This window comes from Galeopterus variegatus, unplaced genomic scaffold, assembly GCF_000696425.1.
Source record: "Galeopterus variegatus unplaced genomic scaffold, G_variegatus-3.0.2 Scaffold3892, whole genome shotgun sequence".
NCBI classification, from domain to species: domain Eukaryota; kingdom Metazoa; phylum Chordata; class Mammalia; order Dermoptera; family Cynocephalidae; genus Galeopterus; species Galeopterus variegatus.
The window spans coordinates 110019-131810 of NW_007730003.1; the positions used below are offsets into that span (position 1 = coordinate 110019).

The following is a 21792-nucleotide window of genomic DNA, read 5'->3' on the forward strand; positions in this document are numbered from 1 at the left end:
TGTGTCCCATGGCTATTTCATTTAGGGGTAGGCAAACCATGTCTCAGGGACCAAATCCTGCCTATTAAAATAATACTGTGGCTAAAATAACACTTAGGGGTCTCTGGTTGAGGACCCATGTGGCCCTCCAGTGGGGATAATGGCACAGTCATCACAGACCCTAAGCTATTCATTGAGTAGCTTCCGAAGGCCACGTGCTTGCTGTCCCTAGTGCAGCCCACATGGCAGTCCTGCCAGAGCTGAGGCACCAGCCCCACCCGGCAGTTCGGAATCTGAGGTCTGGAGGGGAGGAGTTACTGTCCAGGGCCACACAGCCGGGAGCAGCGACCTGGGATCTGAACCCAGGGCTTGGACCTGGATCCCTGCATCACATCAACTCGGCAGAAGGAAGCTGCACCCAGCTGAAAATGTGTTAGAGCTTTGAGTCGTCTCAGTAACACCAACTTTGAATTACTGAAAGGCCTCTTTGCTGACTTCTGGTTTTTTCCCTATAATTGTAATAATAAGTAAAATGCACTGATACTGACTTTGTGTCTGGCCCTTTTCTAAGTGTGGTACTTAAACTCATTTGACCCTCACAACAACCCAGTGCAGTAGGTGCTGTGATGATCATCATGCCCATTTTGTAGATGGAAACACAGAGGCTCAGTGAGATTAATAACTTGCAACTATCAGAGCTGGGGCCAGGATTTGGATGTGGGCCACAGGTTGGGCGTTTAACCATTATGCGGGTGTTTTCCAGCTAAGCAGGTTGACCAGATGCCTCAGTTACAACAAGGAGGGTGGGCATCTTGACCTGGTGATGGGTTGCCTTCCTGTTGCAGCAATTCAGTTAGCATCACTAGACCCACAGGCGTAGGGTGAAAATGGATGGGACAGTGTGGGGAAGCCCAGCTAACCAGTGCTTGGTGAGTCTTATTGTACAAGTGTGTTTGTAACTGTCTGATTTTATTTTCTAGCTGGACAAAAATGTTGCCAAGCTTATCTCCCTGGACTTTCTGCATGAGGGCAAGGAGCTGGTCTGTTAGAGTCTTCACTGCTAGACACCCAGATTAGCATCCAGTCGGTGCTCAATGAGTAATGGCTGAACCACTGGCAGAAAGAAGAGCACTATGGTGCCAGTTTCCAAGTGACTTGCAGATGGCATGACTGCATGTACCATCCCATGGCCGGCAGCCCCAGCATCTCCCCTTAGTGGGGACAATGGCTTTCCATCTTTGGGCAGGGGCAGCCCTGCCAGTCCCCCCACCCTCTTGCTAAATTCAGCACTCACAGCATCCAGAGGGACTTGAGTCTACAGCACCAGAGTCAACTTCTTCCAGGCAGAGGAAGGCAGCTAGACGGTCTAAGGACACCCGGGCCTGGGGAAACCAAAGCCCCAGGTTACCTAGCCAGAAGAGCAAAGAATTCAGGCTTTGGGTGTCAGAGCCTAGAAATGTGTGGCAACAGCTTTGTGACTACCAAGCCCTCCACATTTGCAAGGTGTCAGGAGAAAGCTTTTGAGGTCACAGAAACATGCACATGGAGGTGGTGACCATGAGGGTAGTGGTGATCTCCCAACTCCTCGCTAAAAATTAGTAAAATGGAACAATCAAGCTACCATTCTGCAGACAAGACCTGGAAAGAAGATGGTGGCTTTTCTGAAAGCATCAAGCCATGAGACAGAGTAATTTCAATCTTTGTCCACCTTGGGGCGACCTCTTCACTCCCAGCCACAGACCCAGTCTTGGTAGCTAAAGCAGCAGCTATTTAAATACAGCTTTGCAACCCCTTTTGATTTTCATCAATGCCCAATAAGGCACCATGTGAAAGGACTAGAGATAGCAAAGGAAGGGAAATAAAATTGTTTCATATAAAAAAGGGAACCAGAATGAATTCTTGCATGTGCAATGGCTGGACTGAAAAGCCTGCATATTTTGAGGCTGTTTGCTGGGGTCCACATTGCTCTCTGGACAAAGGCTTCTCCATTTCTGACATCTTCCTGCTGTACTCGCTGTCCCTGTCTTTTCTCTCCCCTGTCTCCCTTCCTCTCCTCCTCTGCCGACGGAGCCCAGTCACTGCCGGCATTGCCCCTCCCTGGTGGCCTCACCTGGACGACAGAGTGGATGGAGAAGGGTAGGAAAGCCTGGGCCTTGTTGAGAATGTTGAGAACCGTGAGGGTCACAAAGGCTTTCTCTGCATCCATGGCATTCTCCTTGGCCACCAGGGTATGGACAGCGAACACAACCAATGCCACCTGGGTGAGACCCACGGGGACAACAGTGAAACTGCTGACCATGGGTAGGGAAACCTGGCAAGCTGTGGCATCTCCAGGGATCCATAGGGCTAAGCTGTAATGTCGACATGGGTCCCCCTGCCATAGATCTCACCCCCATTCTGCTAACCCCAGTCCTCTTCCTAGGCATTTCTGGAAAGCACAAATGCATCGATGAAGAGGGATATATGTGTGGACCCAGGGCTTTAAGGATAAGAAACTCTTGGTTCCGGGCATTGGGGAACACTGCAGTTTTCAATCTTGGTAGCATTTTTGTGGTTCTCGACATGGGTGGGACTTGTGATTCTAGGATCCCGTGGAAGATGACTCTGAAGCTGCAAATATCAGCAGCACTTGAGGCTCTGGGTATTGGTGGCATTTGTGGTTCTCAATGTCACTAGGGATGGTTCAGTTCTTGGCATTGGTGACATCTTGGTTCTAGGTGTCACTTGGTGATGATGGTCACTTAAATGTCACTTGGTGTGCTGGTCACTTGGTTTGATAGTTTGATGGTCACTAGGAGTGAACGTCACATGGTAGGATGGTGACTTGGTATGATGGTCACTCTTATGTGATGGTCACTTGGTATGAAGGTCACTCAGTGTGATAGTCAGTATGATGATGACCCAGTGATCTTACTTGGGGACCCTCCTAGTTCTAAGCAATGGTACTGTGGCTCTGAGTCTTAATTGTGTTGGTGATGTCTGTTGTCATAGCACATGACCCCTCTGGCTCTAGATCCTTATGGAAATGGTTGTGCCAATCCGTTGTGCCACTTACCATCTAGAGCTCTCAGATGCCCTCAGGTGCTGCTGATACCTGCATCGTCAGAGTCATGTTCCAAGATACTCTAGAATCACAAGTCCCACCCATGGCTACGATACATCCACATTTAAGGCAACTTATCACCCACCTTGAATGTTTTATGTTTAGACTGTATTCCATAAGCAGTGGTGAGTCATTGCAGGATTGTTTGCAAGGGCATGACTGAAGTCAAAGCTGTGCATTAGGAAGGTGAATCTGGCAGCAATTTGTGAAATAATTCAGGGAATGACAGGAAAGGCACCAGGTCCAGCGAGAGGGTGGCTGCAGTCACCTGATGGCTGGTGTCAGGGAAGCCACAGTGCACCTGGGGCTCTTATTCCTGCAGCTTCCTGCACCTGTTCCCTCCTCCCTATGCCAGCAGAAGCAGATGTTCCAGATGCCTGGAACTCTCAGAAGGAGAACCACAGCTCTTATTGGCCAGTGCCACCTTCACAGGAAGGATTTGATTGATTAGCTAATGCAGCAGCAAAGAGGGACCCTGAAAGAACACGACCCAGGCTGGGTACATTGTGGTGAACAGAGTGGTAAGATTTGGCGGATCCACCTGTTTCCTCTCCCCCTCCAACCCCAGTACCCCCTCCCCCAACCCATACTCAGCATCGAGACCAAAGTGACATCACCAGAAACGTGGACACTTGGAAGGACACCAGAGACACAGAGAAGAGGAGGCTGGAGGTCCTCAAGGCGCCCAGCTCCTGGCCCCGGATGCGCAGGACTCTCTCCAGAAAGGCTCCCTCCCAGGCATGGGACTTGACGGTCCTCATGTTCCTGAGGACGGAGCTGGTGAGCCGCGCCCGTGCGTCCTTCTGCCTCATTTGCTCTTCCTGGGACCAGAGGGAAGAGGACAGGGTCAAGTCTAGAATTCTCTTCCCCCACAAGCCCTACAGCCACCCTTCAGCAAATCCTGTTGATCCTGTCTCCAAGCCAGGTCCCAAACCTGTCTGTCTCTCAGCATCTCTGCCCCAAGGACCATCTTGTGCTTGGTCTGCTGCAGGAGCCTCCTCCTTGTCCCCAGCTTGGGACGAGTCATATGGAGGAAACACCCAATGCCCAGGGGACAGAGGTGTGGTGCCACCGGGAAGGCTTCCTGGAGGTGTGGTGGTGCCTGAGCTATGTCTTAAATGAAGAGGAGGTGGGTGCTGGACATGCAGAGAGTGGGTGCCTGGAGGTGGGGCTGGGGCAGAGGGAGGGGAGGCACTTGAGATGGAGGGAACCCAGCAAAGGGAATGGCAAGAATCAGGGGAAATCCAGTGTGGCCAGAGGAGCCAGGAGAGTTGGCTGGACCACAATGGGGCTTGTGGGTCAGGCAGAGGCATTTGGGGTCTCCCGTGTTTCACCACAGAGAGGTGATTGCATGGAGAATGTCTCAGAGGAGGCCACACAGGAGGTTGGAGAAATAGCATAGGCGACAGGTAGATGGGTTGACTGGGACAGCAGGACAAAGAGAAGCAGAAGTTTCTTATTCCCTCCCTCCCTCCCTCCTTAGTTCACAAGCATTTACTGAGCACCTTCTATGTGCCAAATACTATTCTAAATGCTGAGTCTGCTACAATGGACAATCCTGGCTGTTGGGAAGCTTCCAGTCTAATGAGAACAAGACAGGTATTTATTGTCTGGCCAGTAAGAATGTGATAGGTACTATGGAAAAAATTAAAAAATAGCACAGGCAAAGGAGCTGCTGGGGAAGGAGAGGTGGAGGTGAGGGAGGGGACACAGGGACGCCTGGGGTGGGGGGTGGTCCAGGCAGAGGGAACAGTAAGAGCAAAGGTGGGAGGCCAATGGGGGAGGGAGATGGGGAGAGGTGAGGTCAGAGGGCGTGAGCCAGGTCACGGCGGCCTCATGGGCGCTGCAGGGTCTTCGGCTTTGGCTCTGAGGGAAACAGGGGTGGCTGGGGTCTGAGCAGAGGAGGGGTGTGATTTATTTCATTTTCACAGGTCCCCTCTGGATGGTGAGTGGAGAAGAGGCTGTGGGCAGGGGTGGTGGAAGGGGTGACACTTTGGATGCATTCTGGGGAGTGAGTGAAAAAGAGGCATCAAAGCTGACCCTGGGTTTGTGGCCTGGACACTGGAGGATGGGTGACATGGGGGCATAGGTCTGAGTGATGGGCAGACTCACACCATGACAAGGACAAGGCCAGGCTGTGGGCCTCTCCATACTCCTCCCTCTCCCCATCTCCCCAGGTCCTGAGGGGCCTCTATCTACTTCCTTCCTGGCTTGTCACTTCTCCCAATGCCAACCTGATGGTGGTTCCTCTTCTTGCTGATGATGAAATTCAGAGGGAGGAGGCTCAGGAAGACTGCGATGGCAGTGAGGGCAGAGGGTCCTAGGAGCTGGGGATAGAGAGAGAGGTCAGGATGTCATGAGACACCCAGGCCTGGCAGCAGACCTGAGGGATGTGTTCAGGCTTGGGTCCTAAGACGGGGATGTCAGAGAATCTGATAAGAGCAACCCCAGGTCATGGGACCAGGACTCACTGGGGTGCAGAGAAGGAGATGCCTGCTGTGGGCGGGGACTTTCTTTGTCAGGAAAGAGACAGCCCACCTCACGTGATGGGGAGGGGTTATATTCAAGATGGGGCATGCATACAGGTGGGTGGGGCAAGGGGGTGTTCCTGGCCACAATGGTGAAGTAGAGACTTCTGGAATTGGGATCTGGGTTCAAATCCTGGCTCTGACACTTACAAGTATGGCCTTGGGCAAGTCACTTACCCTGTCTGAGCTGCAATTTCTTCATCTGTCAAATGGGAATAGAGTTGTTCCCACTGCCTATTATGATTAGTTATTATCCTAGTTCTTTATTTCACTCCTCATGAGACTTGTCACATTTAGCAAATAAACATAAAGGACACCCAGTTAAATTCGAATTTCGGATGAAGAGTTAGTAAGTTTTCAGTATAAGTATGTCCCATGAAATATTTGGGACATACCTACACAAAAAGTTCTTCAGTTTATCCGAAAGTCCTATTTAACTGGACGTCCTGTGTTTTCTTTGGCAACCTTACCCCCCAGCAGCTTTGTGACTTTGGGATATTTATGGTCCCTCCTGGCTTTGATTTCTGTATTTGGAAAATGTGGAAGTGGGAGGTAGAATAAATAATTTTTAAGTTGCTATGACTTTCTGAGATTCCTCCAGAGGTTTTTGGGATGCATTCTCTAGACAAGCCCACCCCAACTCCAGTCCGTGGTCCTCAGTTTCCCCTTTCAGCCCCTAGGAAGATGATATAATCTGGGGAACTGAGCAGGCCAGTTTGTTTAATTTATGCAGCAATGACACCACCCAGTGGCCAAATAGAGAAGCTCCCAGAAGGCAAATGGCCCACAGCCAGGACTGGAAAGACCCTCAAAAGTATCCCCTACTTCAGCAAGGAACTACTGAGTCCCCCAGTGCCTGGGCCACAGAGGAACTCACAGACAACTCTGATGTTGAATACAGTTGAAGTAACCGTACAGAGACTACACTACTGTATCTACTTGGAGCCAAAACTAAAACATTCCACCCAATGGTGAATATAAAACACATCTAGAAGAGGGAGTCTCTCTCCTCAAAAGCCACTCCAGAGTATTAGAAGAAGCAACTGTTCCATCAATGACCAGACATCAACATAGGGATACTAGAAATATGAAAACAACAACAACAACAACAACAACAACAACAACAACAAGAAAATATGACACCCCCAAAGGAATACAATAATTCTCTACTACCAGACCCCAAGCAGCAGGAAACCTATGAAATGGCTGAAAAGGAATTCCAAGCAATGATCTTAAAGAAACTCAATGTACAAAGAGATAGATACCTTAAAAAAGAACATAGCATAACTCTAGGAACTGAGGGATTCATTCAATGACATAAAAAATCAACCGAGAGCTTAAGCAACAGTCTAGAGCAAACAGAAGAAAGAATTTCTGATCTAGAGGACAGGGTTTTTGCAATAATCCAGGTAGACAAAAAAAAAAAAAGAAAAAGAAAGGAAGAAGAAAACCTACAAGATCTATCAGACAACCTTAAGTGTACAAGTATCAGAAGCATGGTGTTCCAGAAGGGGAGGAGAAAGGAAAAGGCACTGAAAACCCATTCCATGAAATAATAGCTGAAAACTTCCTAGGTACTGGAGAGATATAGACTTTCAGATCCAAGAGGCTCAAATATCCCCAAGCAGATTCAATTGAAAAAGGTCCTCTCTTAGACACATTGTAGTCAAACTGTCAAGTCAAAGACAAAGACAGAATCCTAAAGACAGAAAGAGAAAAGCATCAAGTCACCTGTAAGGGAGTCCGCCCTCACACTCACAGCTGATTTCTCAGCAGAAACCTTACAGGCCAGGAGAGACTGGGATTCAAAGCACTAAAGAAAAGAACTGCCAGCCAAGAATACTATACCCAGAAAGGCTATCTTTCAGAAATGAAGGCATGTTAAGAGAAGGAGGAGAAGGAAGGGGGAGAGGAAGGAGGGAGGAGGAGGGAGGGGGAAAGAGGAGCTCAAATCCCGCCTTCCTCTGCCCGTGCACCTGCCAGAGATAGACGAAGCACACGACGATCCAGATGAGTGGCAGCCACAGCCCGTTGAGGTAGAGGACACTCTCGGTCAGCCGCTGCACATCCACAGACACCAGGTTGACCACGTCCCCTACTGTGCTGGCCTTCTTGGAGCTGCTGGACAGAACCAGGACCTGGGCAGAAGAAGGGGACCCAAGGTGGAGGGAAGGCCAGGTGAGGGGGCAGAGGGCAGCCATGGTGCAGGTGCAGCAGGAGCACAGCTCGGGCAGTTGTCTCCACCTGCTGAGTCTCAGTTTACTCATCTATGCAGTGGGCTAGGGAAAACTAAGCCATCCTCCCAAACACCATATCAACAATAATCATGGTGGTCATTTGCTGCGTGCTAGATTCCAGGCGCTGTGCTAAATGGACAGCTTCACCATTCCCTGTGATACTCACAACAGTCTATGAAGCAGGCACCACCACATTTCCTTCAATCTAAAATGCCACAGATAAAACAGTATCTTTGTATTACTAAGAAAAATATTGTTAATTAAATTAAGACATGTAAGACACATCTCTTTTCCAGTAGTGTTAAAAAGGGGAAAAAAAAGTGAGACTAGAATCAATGAAATGCACAAATGACTAACCCTATTTTACAGCTGAGGAAACTGAGGCACAGAGAAGTTGAGCAACTAGCCCAATGTCAGAAGGCTTGTAAAGTGCCTATGCCAAGATCAGAATCCAGGATTACTAAGGCATGATTAGGCCCAGATGGGTGTTGGATGGACCCCTGCAGGCATCTCATGTGTCTCTCTGACACCAACCTGGCTCTCTGGCAGTCTCAAATCTGCCCTAACCCTGCGGTCACAGTGGACCCCTTCCAGCCTGTTGAATCCTATATTCTATATGTAGTCCTCTCACTGCTGAGTGTGTGTGTGTTGGGGGGCGGGGGTGAAGGAGTGTCTGTAGAAATTCTCCACTTACCAAATCTTTAAAGAGCTGGGTACCAAGAATACAGCTATGAACAACAGAGATGGGGGTGGGGGGTGGCTCTCCCAGGATGGGAGTTTGAACTGGGGACAACACTCAATGAAGACTTTTATGATTCATTCTTTAATGACACTTAGGATAAGTGTTCAGAGTCCAGAGCATAGAGAGGAGGGGTCTGACCTCATTAGGAGATCACAGAGTCCTCCCTGAGGAGTGGGACAGAACAGTGCCCACCAGGCATCTTCCTCTTATGCACGATGAAACAATCGGACTCACAGGACAGGATATGCCATGCCCAGCTCTAGCTCCAGCATGTTCAGGGGACATGAGCCTGAAACACAGCAGGCTGGAAGGGCAGTGCGAGAGCTGCCCTTGCAGCCATCCAGGAACCATTCCTTTTGCCCCTCCTCCACTAGGTGACAGCTCAGGTGTGACAGAACGAGACTCACTCAGGGTGGGAACTGTCCTGGCCCAGATGCTCCATACCCCATGGGAGCCAGTATCTCTTGTAGCAGCAGCCTCATGGCCTTAGCTTCTAGGGTCCCCCGAGGGATAAGAGTCACAGCACTGAGAGAAGCCCAAGCAATAGCTTTCCCACCAGGTATTCATTGACAGAACTTCCTGCCCAGGTGCAACGTGCCAACAGGTCAGGGGTCATTTTTACCATAAGCAGTGTTGCCTGGTAACACACAACAGAAGGTTAACCCTTTATCGTCATGGGGGAATGAGTGGAAGTCAATTAGATGAAGAGGAGTGGACAGGGTGTCCAGGTGGCAGAAACAGCAAGTGCAAAGGCCCTGAGGTGGGAGGGTGCCTGGTATGTTTGAAGAACTCAAAGGGAACATGTGTAGTTGGAGGAGGGTGAGTTATGCGATGCGATGAGGTTGGGGAGATCCCAGGGTCATATCACACAGGCCTTTCAGAAATTACTAAGGAGATGAAAGTGTAGTGTGAGCAACTCTGAGTGAGTGAGGACTGAGTGCATTCTCAGCCATTGATATTATCATTAACAGTTCAGTGATGTTACCCTCCCAGGCTGGAAAGGCCCACGCCTCTCCCCCTGGGGCTCACCTTTCTGTACACCAGGCCCGTGATGGCTGTCCGCAGCCTCATTTGTAGCACCTTGAGCCTGTACATGTGCTGCTGCTCAAACAGCGTTTGCAGGCAGGCCGAGAGGAACATCAGCATCACCAGGAGGTAGCCCTTCCAGGCTGGGGGCTTGGGATCGCCAATGAACTCCAGAAAAAGGCTTTCAAGGGAGGGAGGGAGAAGCTGGTGAGAGGAGATGCCCACCCTTGCCCAAGGCAGGCCAAGTGGAGGATTGGTGGGCATGGTAGACTTTTTTGCAAAAATGGCTGCAATTATTTCCCCTACTGTCTACACTCTTTTTTTTTTGGTGGCTGGCCAGTATAGGAATTGAACCCTGGACCTTGGTGTTATCAGCACCATGCTCTAACCAACTGAGCTAACCTGCCAGGCCCCCACACTCCTTTTTAATGTGACTTCGAAGCTCTTCCTATCCAGAGGTGGAGTTTTTGTCCTCACCTGTTATGGGCTGAATCGTGTCCCTACAACATTCCTGTGTTGAAGCCCTAACCCCCAGCACCTCAGAGTGTGACTGTATTTGAAGATAGTGCCTTTAAAGAGGGGATTAGCTGAAGATGAGGCCGTTAGGGGTGGGCCTAATTCACTCTGTCTGATGTCCTTGTAAGAAGAAGAAATTTGGGCACACAAGGAGACACCTGGGGAGTGTGCACACAGAGGAAAGACCATGTGAGGACATAGTGAGAAGGTAGCCACCTGCAAGCCAAGGAGAGAGGCCTCCCAGAAACCAACCTGGCCAGCACCTGATTTTGGACAATGAGCTTGCAGAACTGTGAGAAAATAAACTTCTGTTGTTTAAGCTCCCATTCTATGGAACTTTGATATGTAGCCTGATAAGGATTGAACTGTGTCCCCTAAGTTTCACGTATTAGAAGCTTGATCCACATTGTGACTGTTGAGGGTGGGAAATCCATTATAGTAATTGAAAGGTGAAGTCACCTTGAAGAGGTGATTAAGTTGGTAGTTTAATGGTAGCTGTGGGTGTGGTTCTGAGGGCTTTAAAAAGACAGTGAATGAGGAGCTATCTCTGTCTCTCTCTGCTCTGCCATTTTCTGCCATGTGAGACCCCTGCATTGCTGTAAAGCCACCACTAGACAAGACCCTCACCGGATGTGTTCCCTGAATTTTGGACTTCCCAGCCTCTGAAAACATAAGCAATAAATTTCGTTTTCTTATAGATTACCCAGTTCCAGATATTTTGTTATAAGCAACAGAAACAGACTAATGCATAGCACTAGCAGACTAATATACCACCCCTTGCATCTGGGCTGGCCATTCAACCATCTTTGGCCAACAGAACACAGTGGAGGTGAAACCATGCCAGGTCCGAGCCTCTGCCTCCAGAGAAAATGCAGTTTTTGGTCCGTCTCTTCCAACCCTGCCAAGTGGCCATGTGAAGAAGCCTGAGCTGGCCTTTTGAGGATGGGAAACCACACAAACTGTTCCAGCTGAGACTGACTTGGACAAGCCAGTCTCCAGCCAACACAGCAGCTGACCAGAGACACATGGGTGAGCCCAGCCAGGAAAAGAAGAGCCACCCAGCTGAACCCAGCCCAAATAGCTGACCCATATTATCATGAGCTAAATAAATAAATGCCCATGGTTTTAAGCCACTTGCTTTTGGGGTGTTTTTTCATACAGCAAAACCTAAGTGATACAGTTAGGTACCAGCCACTTTCTCATTAATCTTTTCCCTTTCTCAGGATCCTTCTCACCCACCCTCAAGGGTCCTGAGCACCAGAGGTATAGGCAGAGGCGAAAGGAGAGCTGAAGCCCCCTGGCCTAGAAGGATGCCATTAAGAGACCACCAGCTTTATCACGGCACCCAAGGCCTGGACCCACCTGAGGAGCTTGGGGACAGCAAACCTGAAGACATCACTGATAACAAGGCTGAGGGTCCCCAGGAGGAAGGTAGAATGGAACACCTGCCAGATGGCTCTCAGCAGTGGGCCCCGCTGGCTGCCTTCTTGCTGTAGGAAGACTTCAGTCTCTGAGGCCTTCTGACTGCTGCCTCCTTTCCTTTTAAAAACCTTGGTGTGCCTTGAGGGAGAGGGGAAATTGGCTGTGGGTTCTGTTCTGTATTCTCAGCTGCCAGCAGCTGGACCAGGCTTTAAAGGGTTATTTTCCCAACAACAGGGAGGATGGATGTAGATCCAGCCTGGCCCTCTCATCTGTTCCTGTTATAACCCAGAGGACCCACGTGTGACATCAGCCAGGGTAGGGGTAGGGGCAGGAGGAGCACAGTCCTGTGACCTCACAGGCGGTCATGGGAATGCACATGCTTCAAGCACCTATTGTGTGCCAGGCACTTCTTTGTCCTCCTAAAAACCCAGCAAGCCAGGTGTTCTCCCCATTTCACAGAGGAGGAAACTGAGGCTCAGAGGGGTGAATCAGTCCAAGGGCACACAGCTGAGAAGTAAAAGAACTGGGATTTGATCCCAATTCTCTGCCTTCAGAGCCCAGGCACTTTTTGATCCATTGTGTTGCCACCTTGGGGGAGGGGAGAATACCCCTCCCCCCAGCAACTGGCCAGTCCTTAGGGGGTCTTGAACCAGTTGAGAACTGGTTTAGAAACATAGCTCTTGTCCATGGAATGAAACCACAGACAGCAGCTCAGGCAGCCTGGAAGCAGTAAGATCCCAGGCCCTTGGTTATAACCGGGGGACACAGAGCAGAGCCAAGGTGAGGGTGGGAGGGTAGAAGGTGGGGGAGCTGGAGGGCCCTTCCTGAAGCAGGTCAGTCCTCAGCCATAAGGGAGAGGCTGGGGTTATGCAGCTGCTGACAGCCTGGTCGCTACGTGGCCTTGGGCAGACTGCTCCCCTCTCTGTGCCTCAGTGTCCTCATATGTGAAAGGATGGGCTGGTCTCCCTCTGAGTCCGTTCTGGCTTGGACAACCTATGGGATTATCAATCATTTCATTTCTCAGTTCCATTTAAAGATAAATGACCTGGGCCAGGTGCTGAGATCAGCCCTGTACATGCGTGAACTCACTGGCTCCCCTTGACCTCTTTGCCAGGCGGGCATTATTAGGTTTCCACTTTACCGAGGAGGAGACCGAGGCTCTGAGAGGTGGTGACTGTTGCCTGAGGTCACACAGCGAGGGCAGAGCAAGGATTTGAGCTCTGGTCTTGACTCATGGTTCACATAGCACCTTCTTGTGCACCAGGGGCCCCCCAATTCCCACCATAAAAAAAAAAAAGAAAATCTCTGGTGAGCCCGGGTGGCCAGACTCTGGCTAACAAGGCCAAGGCCAAGGTCCTTGCCCATCATCTGTGGCCCAGCTTCTTGTTTGGTTTGGCATCTATGAAGGGTTGTGGCTTGGCCTCTGTCATTGGGCTGGGCATGGCCTGCCACTCACAAACATTCGGCATTTGGGTTTCAAATGCCAAAAGGATGTCACCTCCCTGCAGAGGTCATCCCTGACCATCCCTCCCTACTGGATCCTGCTGTTTAATTCATCACCTTCACAGCTGTACCCACTCTCTCCAGCTCTTCCTTTATTTGCCTTGTTAGAGCTCTAGGTGGGCAAGCTCTTTGCCTATATTTTCTACCAGGATGTCTCCAGTATCTAGCCCAGCTCCTGAACATAGTTTAAGATCAATTTGTGAAGTGAATATTTGTGAAGTGAATGAGAAAAAACAGATCAGGTGATACACGCACAGGGCCTAACAAGAATGCCCGGCCCATGATGTTATAAAAATTATGGAAGGAAGGAAGGAGCAAGCATCTTGGTTTGGTGCACAGAACCTGGACTTGGAGACAGGAGACTGTGGTTCAAATGTCTACTCTGTCTCCTCTCCTCTGAGCCTCAGTGTTTCCATCAGTAAAATGGGGTGATGGAAGACATGACCATGAAGGCCTCTTTCTGGCCAGATGTTTTGCTCAGCTCTGTCTAGCTGCTCACCCCAGAGTTTTGATTCAGTGTATTTATCCTGCAGGCTCCATAGCAAACTGTTTCCTCTCCACAGGTCTCACTCCCATCATGGAAGATCTCCAGACTGGTGTTTCATCTCTGGTCTCTGGATTGAAGGTCATTTAATACAGGACTCTTAAATGACCATGGGTCAAGGCAGGAGGTGTGAGTGAGTGGTGTGGGCAAGGTGTAAGTGGGGGGATATAAAAGGGAGTGGTGGGGACTGCAGCAAACTGAACAGTACATGCTGTGTCCAATGGTGTACCTCTACCCAAATCTAATTCCCCGTTGCCATGTGGGGATGTGGCCCAGTGCTGCCAGGTCTACTTTAAGTGAGACCAGAATTCCTGATTTTTATGTGATATTTCCAAAGCTTTAAATATTGACCATTTATTTAAAAACAAAACAACTCAAACAACTACCACCACTACAAAACATCAGGTGGACCCAATATACCTTGTGAACCTGATTTGGCCAGCAGGTGACTCGTTTGTGACCTCACTGAATGGTGTTGTATCCCTTCCCCCAGTGATTACAAAATATTTCAGAAATAAAACCAAAGTTCTCTCTGTGTGTAATCAGTTGGTTTAGAAAATCAACAAACCTGGTCTTTGTATAACTGCCTTTCCCTTTTCTGTCTGTCGGTTGTTTACAGGAGGATTCGCAAACTGTTCTGGAGAATGTTTCTATCTTCTAGCTCCAATGTTGGGTGATTGTAACTATCATGCCGGACAGGGAGGCCAGGAGTTGGGAGAGGGTGGGATGGATCTCTAGAGCCCTTTGGAATGAATTCTGCCATTTCTGTAAAATTGTTTAAGAGTGGAGGGCAGCCCAGCAGGATGAGCTGGGGGTGACACAGAAAGCTGCTGTCTTGGTTTGCTCACCTTACATAACCCCTTTGGAAAAACACCCCCCCTTCCTTTGGGGAGCAGCCCTTACCCACCTCTGAGTGGCTCTGGAGGGATCACCAATCATGGGACCAGCCCCCTGGGCCTGGGATCAGCCCCTGATCAGTACATGACTTAAGCCAGGCCAGTCAGAGGCCTTCCCTGGGATTTTCTATATGGACATTAGGAGAGAGAGGCTCTCTCATTCTGCTGGAGTTGCTGAAATGACACGGTATGGGACAGGCCTTAGGGAGAGGCCAATAGGCAGATAACAGCTGGGCTGAGATGAAGGGAGAAAATCCTGACATCCCGTGAGTCCCTGGATTCGGCCATACCTGAAGCTAGATCTCTTTGTTATGTGAGCCTATAGACTCTCTTCCCCTCTCTCTCTTTCATGCTTCTTCTAACTAGTGGGATTCAGCATCTGCAACGACCACCCAAAATCCCCAGAGTACACAAGTGAACCTTGTAGCTCTTCCCACGGAGCTAACTTACTTTTTTCTTTTTTTTGTCCTTTTTGTCTTTTTTCGTGTCCGGCAACGGATCGCAACCCTCAGTGTCGCGCCCGTACCGGACCGGGACCGGCAACGGGATCGCAACCCTCGGTGCTGCGCCCGCACCTCGCTCAGCCAGTGAGCGGGAACCGGTCTGTACGTGGGGTCCGAACCCTCGGCGGGAGCGCCACCACGCTCCCAAGCGGCACACTGCAGCAGTGCGCCACCGGGCCAGCCCAGAGCTAACTTACTTTTGTTCTGTCCCTGAAACATGGAGGTCCAGTATGTCAAGTGACTTGTCCAAGGTCATCAGCTACTCGATGGCAGGGCAGCAGTTAACCCAAGTTGATCTAAATCCTCTGTTGCAAGCTCATTTCTCTAGACCACAGGTTTTCAAACCTGGGGGTTCCTCAGGCTCCACAGAAGTTTCCAGAGACGCCACCAAGGGCAAGAGTGAGGCAGAATGGACAGAATGGACAACTCCAAAGAGGCTGAAATCCTCTGGATAACTCATATCGCTTGAGCTCTTATCATTTTCAAGGAATTCACTAAGTTCTTTTCCATTCATCATCTTATTTCATCTCCCAAAGCTATGAACTAGGGGCTAATGACATCCCCATTGAACAGATGACAAAACTGAGGCCCAGGAAACAAATTACTCAGGTTATGCAATAAGTGACTAGTTGCCTGCATGTTATGGGCCACCACCCAACCCTCCATCCCTGTCTTAAAATATCCCTTCTGTTTCTTGCCTGCCATTCCACCATGGGAGCTTCCTCTGGGGCGCCTCAAAATTCCATTTGTAGTGGAACTTGCAGAACATTCTTGGAGGAATTGAATCTTGAGCCTGATCAGTGAAAGCTTAGCGGGATCAGCTGGCAGGCAGGGGAGTGTGATGCTGGAGCCCAGAGGGGTTGGGGGCTGGACTGGGGACCGAAGGATGATTTTGCTGACCCAGCATGGGGCTCAGCTTTGCCCTCTACACTCACCGCTGGGTTGCTCTGTGGTTCCTCGTCCACTCCCTTTCGAGCTGGGCAACAAGCTCTTGTGAGGAGTTTTCTCTCCCAAGTGACCAGAGATCGTTCATTCCCAGCGTCCTCCTGTATCCCCTCCAGACAAGCCTGTAAAAGAGGGTCACCAGGGCAAGCTCCTCCCACCATCCACCCCTGCAGGGTCCTGGCCTTGGAGCTGTGTGACCTTGGGTAAATCACTTTACCTCTCTGGGTAAAATGAAAGCAATTAATCTAACCCCACCTGAAATTTGCAGAGCACTTTTCAGTGTACAAAGATCACCTCATTTAATTCTCACAGGAGCCTGTATGGTAGATTATTATTGACCCATTTTACAGATGAAGAAAATAGAGGCTTAAAGAGACTAAGTGACTTAACTAAGGAACAGCTCATGTGGTAGGGGAAATATACCTCTCCCTGGGAGTCAGAAGTACAGGGTCCAAAACTATCACTGTGGAGGAAGTCTGTACTCCTCCTTCAGTTTCAAATGTCCCCACTCTCTTCCTGTGGTCCCACTGGCCACAGGACCTTTGCATGTGTGTGTTACTCTGCTTAAAATTCTTTTCCCACCACTCCTCACCTGGCCATTTCTTACTCATGCTTCACACCTGAGCTCAGATGTGACTTCCTTAGGAAAGCCCACTTTGACCCACAGCCCAAGTAATTTCATTATAAGTGCCCACAGTTTCCCAAGCCTCTTCTTTATAATGCCTGTCACATTTATGATTATTTACTTTTTTGGTCTAATTATTTTAGTGTCTTTCTCTACCATTGGCTGGTCAGCTCCACGGGGGCAAAGGTAGTACTCACTTAATTCTCCCTCCTCTGTATCCTCTCCTCCTGGCACAGAGCACAAGATATGTCTAATGAAGCCACTTATCAACCCTGTGACCTTGGGCAAGTCCCTTCCCATCAACAGGCCTCAATGTTCTTATCTTAAAATGAGAGCATTTCCCAACACATGGGCTCATATGAGATGACTACAGTTGGCACATAAGTAAGAAATTAAATACCATAGACTTCCATAATGGGAGCATTATTTCCTTTTCAGGTCTCTTTAAACTTTCTTTTTTTCCTCTCTCTCTTTTTTCTTTAATCTTTTCTTGGATGGCACCAAGAAGAAGGTGTTGGTGTTTGACTCTTCTCTAAGCCTCACCAAATTCCCTTTTCTAATACAGTGCAAACTCAGGCAAGCAGCAGTTTTGATCTAGAAATTATTATCATTGCTTGGCTTTCCCCACAAATATTTTAGGAGTTCTCTATGGCAAGCGATTCTATAGATCTTTCTGATTTTGGCAGTAACAGAAAGCTTTTTTAAGTAAAAAAAAAGCTTTGGCAGTAATAAAAAGGTTTTTTTAAAAAAAAAAAAAAGTTGATTTAAAGAAAGACATTAAATAATAGAGTGCATGTGATACTCCAAAATGGCAAAAAGCATGAAGTGATCCATAAATGCCTAGGTTTGGGAATAGGGAGCTATTCCCCCAGCAGAGCTGTTTAGCAATCTTCAGCGGTCTTTCTACCAATTCCACACATGCAGAGACTCATGTTCTTCACTGATTTAATAACCACTTCATCTAACACTCGTTATACACCTGCCCCTGTTCTAAGTGCTTCACAAACCTTATCTCATTTAATCCTCACGACTCATGAGGTAGAGGCTGCTATTATTCTCATTTTACATGTGTAGAGACTGCAGCACAGAGAGGTTAAGTAGCCTGCTCAAGGTCACACAGACAGGAAGTGAAGGGGCCAGGTTTCAAACCCACGTGGTCTGGTGCTACTAAGGTCTGACTGAGTGCAGAGTAGTCAGGAGAGCACTGGTAGGTGCAGACATTCTCAGTGCCTGGTGGGTTGGGTGCTGGAGAAGCAGCTGTCTTCTGCACTAGCCTGGGACCTTCTGGGGGGTACAGACTTGGTCTTTAATCTCCTTGCCCCTGGTGCTTAGCCCATAATAGGTGCTTATTAAATGTTGGTGGAATGACTGAAGCTGAGTAGTAGATATGATTTTATTGAGCACCTGCTATGTGCAAACACTAGGCACTTTCCATCTAATGAAGGTACAGTTGTCGCCATTTTACAGAAGGGAAAACTGAGACTCTGGATATTTGTGACATGGCCTATTAAGAGTCAGAGCCAGGATTCAAATCCAGATCTTACTCCATTGAATGAATGGGGATGGGATGTGGACGGTGGGCACACTGAAAACTGAGAGGGATGCGTTGAGGCTGGGACAGAGAAAGCTTGGCCGGCCTTTGTAAGCTTGGGAGGAAACCTCTTGGGGAAAGAGCTGTGCTGGGAAATAAGAAGGACACATGCAGGTGGGTGGGGGCACCAACCGACCCCCTCCCCTTCCACTTCACTTACCCTGAAACCCACCAGAACATGGCCTTGGAGGGGAAGGAGGCCCCAGCCTCTGGACATGGATTCTGAAAGAGACCAAAGATGGGGGAGGGGGAGACCTCGGTCCCACATCCCATGGTGAGTATGTGGTAAGGTGAAACAAGGGCAGAAAGAGACAATGAACCGACCTCGAGCTTAATACCAAAAGTGCACACCAGGGTGCTTAGTCTCCTTGCCAGACATGGGCACACATGGGCTCGGTGCTTCCTAGCAGGCAGGGCAAAGAGGGATCGGGCCATGGTACTGAATTGTTTCCACAAGGTAAGAACTAAGAGTGGCTCAGAAGAACAACTATTATACTCAGACCAAGAAGTTCTCAAAGTGAGGACCATGTATAACAAAGACAACTACAGCCTCAACAATATCACTCCATGAATGTTGTGCAGAGGGGTCTGTCCTGAGACTTTTGTCAGCTGCTCCAGAAAGACTGCACCAATCTGTACTTTTCACCAATAAGGTATGAAGGTGCCCATTTCACCACTTCTTTGCCATCACAGCTTATTATCAATTTTTAATTTTTTTTTTTGGCCATTCTGTTAGGTTAAAAAAAAGTCCTATTACAGTTTTAACTAGATTACTCAAGCATTTGAGCATTTTTAAAAGATGATTTCAGATCAGATTCTTTCTCAGAGAATTCTTTCCTGACTGTTTCAGTGTTTCTTAGTGTTGTAAACCCTCATGGAGAATGGCCTTCTGCAGAGCCCTTACCTGGGTGTAATTTTCCACATATTTGTGTAATTATGTGGCTAATGTCTGGCTCCCCTACTTGACTATTAGCTGCATGAGGACAGGGATTATATCTGCTTGTTCACTGCAGATCCTCAACATCTAGCTGGGGCATAGAGCAGGGGCTAGCAAACTATGGCCTCTGGGCCAAATCTGGCCCACTGCCTGCTTCTGCAAATTAAGTTTTATTGGAACACAGCCATCCATCCTCACTGTTGACATATTGTCTATGGCTGCTTTTGCGCTACAGTGGCAGTGTTGAGTAGTTGCCACAGATTGTTGTATGGCTCACAAAACCTAAAATATTTTCTGTGTTGCCCTGTACAGAAAAAGTTGGCCAACCCATGGCATACAGTAGATGTGCAATATATCTTTTGCTGAATGGCTGCAAGAATAAAAAATTCAAGACCTATGCTCTAGTTCAACTCTTTTCAGTCACATGGGGAGACTGACACCTGAAGTGGATCCAGGACAAGGGAGGCATGGGATTGGGAACCTGGTGACTTACAGACTGCTGGGGATCTTTAGGGAAGAAGGGAGGTTGATCCGCCAGGCAGGACAGCACAAACTGTGCCATGACTAGAGACAAGCACAGGTAGGTAGACAGGTGGCGGATGGGGTCACTCTGGAAGCCCTGCAGGAGAGAAAACAGAAGTCTCACTGAGTCTGGGTAGGCAGAAGCAGCTGCTGAGGCTAGTGAGGACCAGAGGCAGGAGAGGGTGTCCATGAGGGGAGAAAAGGTTGAGGCTGAATAGAGTTTCCAATGCCAGGAGTGGTGCCCAGGAGGGGACCAGCACCATGGTGTTTGGCAGCCCAAGCCCATGGCATTTCTGGCTGTCTGGATTTATGAACATCTGACTTACACATATTCTATCAGTACAAATGATGGGCCAGGGCTGTATCTGAGCTTTACCCTTAGCTGGGTGATGACGGTCCACAGCCTCTGAGGCAATCAGATGAGGGGACAATTTCCCTTTTTCCTTGTGCCACAAAGGAAATCCTTTCTCCATGTCAGCCCCCACCTCCATCTCCCATCCCACTTCCTCTTGGCCGGTGTTCTCTGGTTTATAAGAAGGGAGCTGGTTTTATTAGCGTTCCCTCTGCCTTGGGCACACTCAACACTCCTTCCATGCACAGTCTCATCAGGTCCTTCCCCACCCTGTCCCCAGCTGTGGTTTACTAGCTCTCCTTTACTCACAGGGAAACCAAAGCTCAGAGCAGCAATAGCACTTTGCTCAAGGACACGAAGATGATCTGCACCTATTCATGAGCTTTCACTGCCATGCCATAATTGCTTTTGCACCTGCCGCCCTGTCTTCTGGTCAGAACACCCTAATTTTCTTTCCTTACATAGTTTGTGCAGAACTGAGTCCATTCCAGGGGTGGCAGGTGATTGAGGCCTGGCCAGTGAATACATTCTAGTCCCCTGGCTACTGTGATTGGGTTAGGAATGGACATAGAATCCATGTTGGGGCAGAGAAGCTGGAACCATCATTGGTAGAAAATAAGTCTGCAGCTATAGGTAGCTCTTCTTGCCACTCTATTGGAGAGTGAAATTAACATGACAGAGCCAACAGACAGAGAGAAATGGAGATCTGGTGGTGTTACCCGAGTTCCTGGATGAGTTATGCCCAGGAGATCCCACGAATATGAGCTAATAAATACAAGAGCTAATAAATTCCCTGTGACTTTTCCTTTCCCATAAGCTAGTGTAAGTTGGGTTTTTGTTGCTTAAAACAAGAGCCTTAGTTTCAAATCACAATTCCTCTATGGATTTTATACTCTTTTGGGTTTTTTTTTTTGTTTTTGATTTTGCAGATAGTAGACTATATGATATTCCAACTATATTATGGCCCATCTTTCCTATACCCATTTTTACCACTGTCTCTATTGGAAAGTTTGTTCTAAATTTGGGGGAAATGGACTTGGGCTCTGCACTCCCAAGATGAGTGATCCTGGGGAAGTCATTGCCTTCTCTTAGCCTTGCAGTCCTCATCTTTAAAATGGGACTATTTCTGAGACTCCAAAGAGGACACTTACATTGGTACTTGCTGCAGGGCCCGGCCATGCTTGGAGGATCAGAGCATGTGTGGTTCCAACATTACTGTTTCTATGTTGTGTCCCAAACAACTGATTTATTTTTATTTATTTATTTTTTTTCATGTCCGGCAATGGATCGCAACCCTCAGTGTCATGCCCGTACCGGACCGGGACCGGCAACGGGATCGCAACCCTCAGCGCTGCACCCGCACCTCGCTCAGCCAGTGAGCAGGAACCGGTCTGTATGTGGGATCCGAACCCTTGGTGGGAGCGCCGCCGCGCTCCCAAGTGGCGCACTATAGCAGTGCGCCACCGGGCCAGCCCCCCAAACAACTGATTTATAAGTCTACTGTGAGAACTGCCCATTCATAAATCCATGGATGGCCTATGAAATTTTCCCATTAGTTAAAAAGATTAACTCTTTTGAACAATCTGTCCTTAAGGACAGAATGATGTTTCTGCACCTTGTCCCTTAGGAGCAGGATGGAGAAAGCATTTGGCTCAAGAAGTGATCATCTTGCAGCCTGATTCCCTCTCCCAGAGGCCTTGGGTGAGCATTGCGTCAAGGCAAATGGTTCTCAATTCGAGGCAATTTTTCCCCCCAGGGGATATTTGGCAGTATCTGCAGACATTTTGGGTTACTACAATCGGGGCGGGGGGGGGGGGGGGT

The 21792-nt window shown here is 48.8% G+C and overlaps 1 protein-coding gene and 1 non-coding gene across 2 annotated transcripts in view; both read right to left on the reverse strand.

Annotated features, from left to right (window-relative positions):
- The window catches only part of ABCC6 (ATP-binding cassette, sub-family C (CFTR/MRP), member 6), a 52763-nt gene that overhangs the window by 26267 nt on the left and 4704 nt on the right, over positions 1-21792 (reverse strand). Inside the window, exons 5-14 of the mRNA XM_008586231.1 lie at positions 19591-19716; positions 18321-18382; positions 15935-16066; positions 11494-11691; positions 9619-9796; positions 7587-7748; positions 5317-5409; positions 3700-3903; positions 2090-2236; positions 1274-1361 (exon numbers count right to left, since the gene is read on the reverse strand). Of these exons, the coding sequence (XP_008584453.1) occupies positions 1274-1361; positions 2090-2236; positions 3700-3903; positions 5317-5409; positions 7587-7748; positions 9619-9796; positions 11494-11691; positions 15935-16066; positions 18321-18382; positions 19591-19716 (1390 nt within the window). The remainder of the gene's footprint in view (positions 1-1273; positions 1362-2089; positions 2237-3699; positions 3904-5316; positions 5410-7586; positions 7749-9618; positions 9797-11493; positions 11692-15934; positions 16067-18320; positions 18383-19590; positions 19717-21792) is intronic.
- Positions 9949-10022, reverse strand: TRNAI-GAU. The gene has a single exon. It is a non-coding gene; the product is annotated as a tRNA-Ile (tRNA).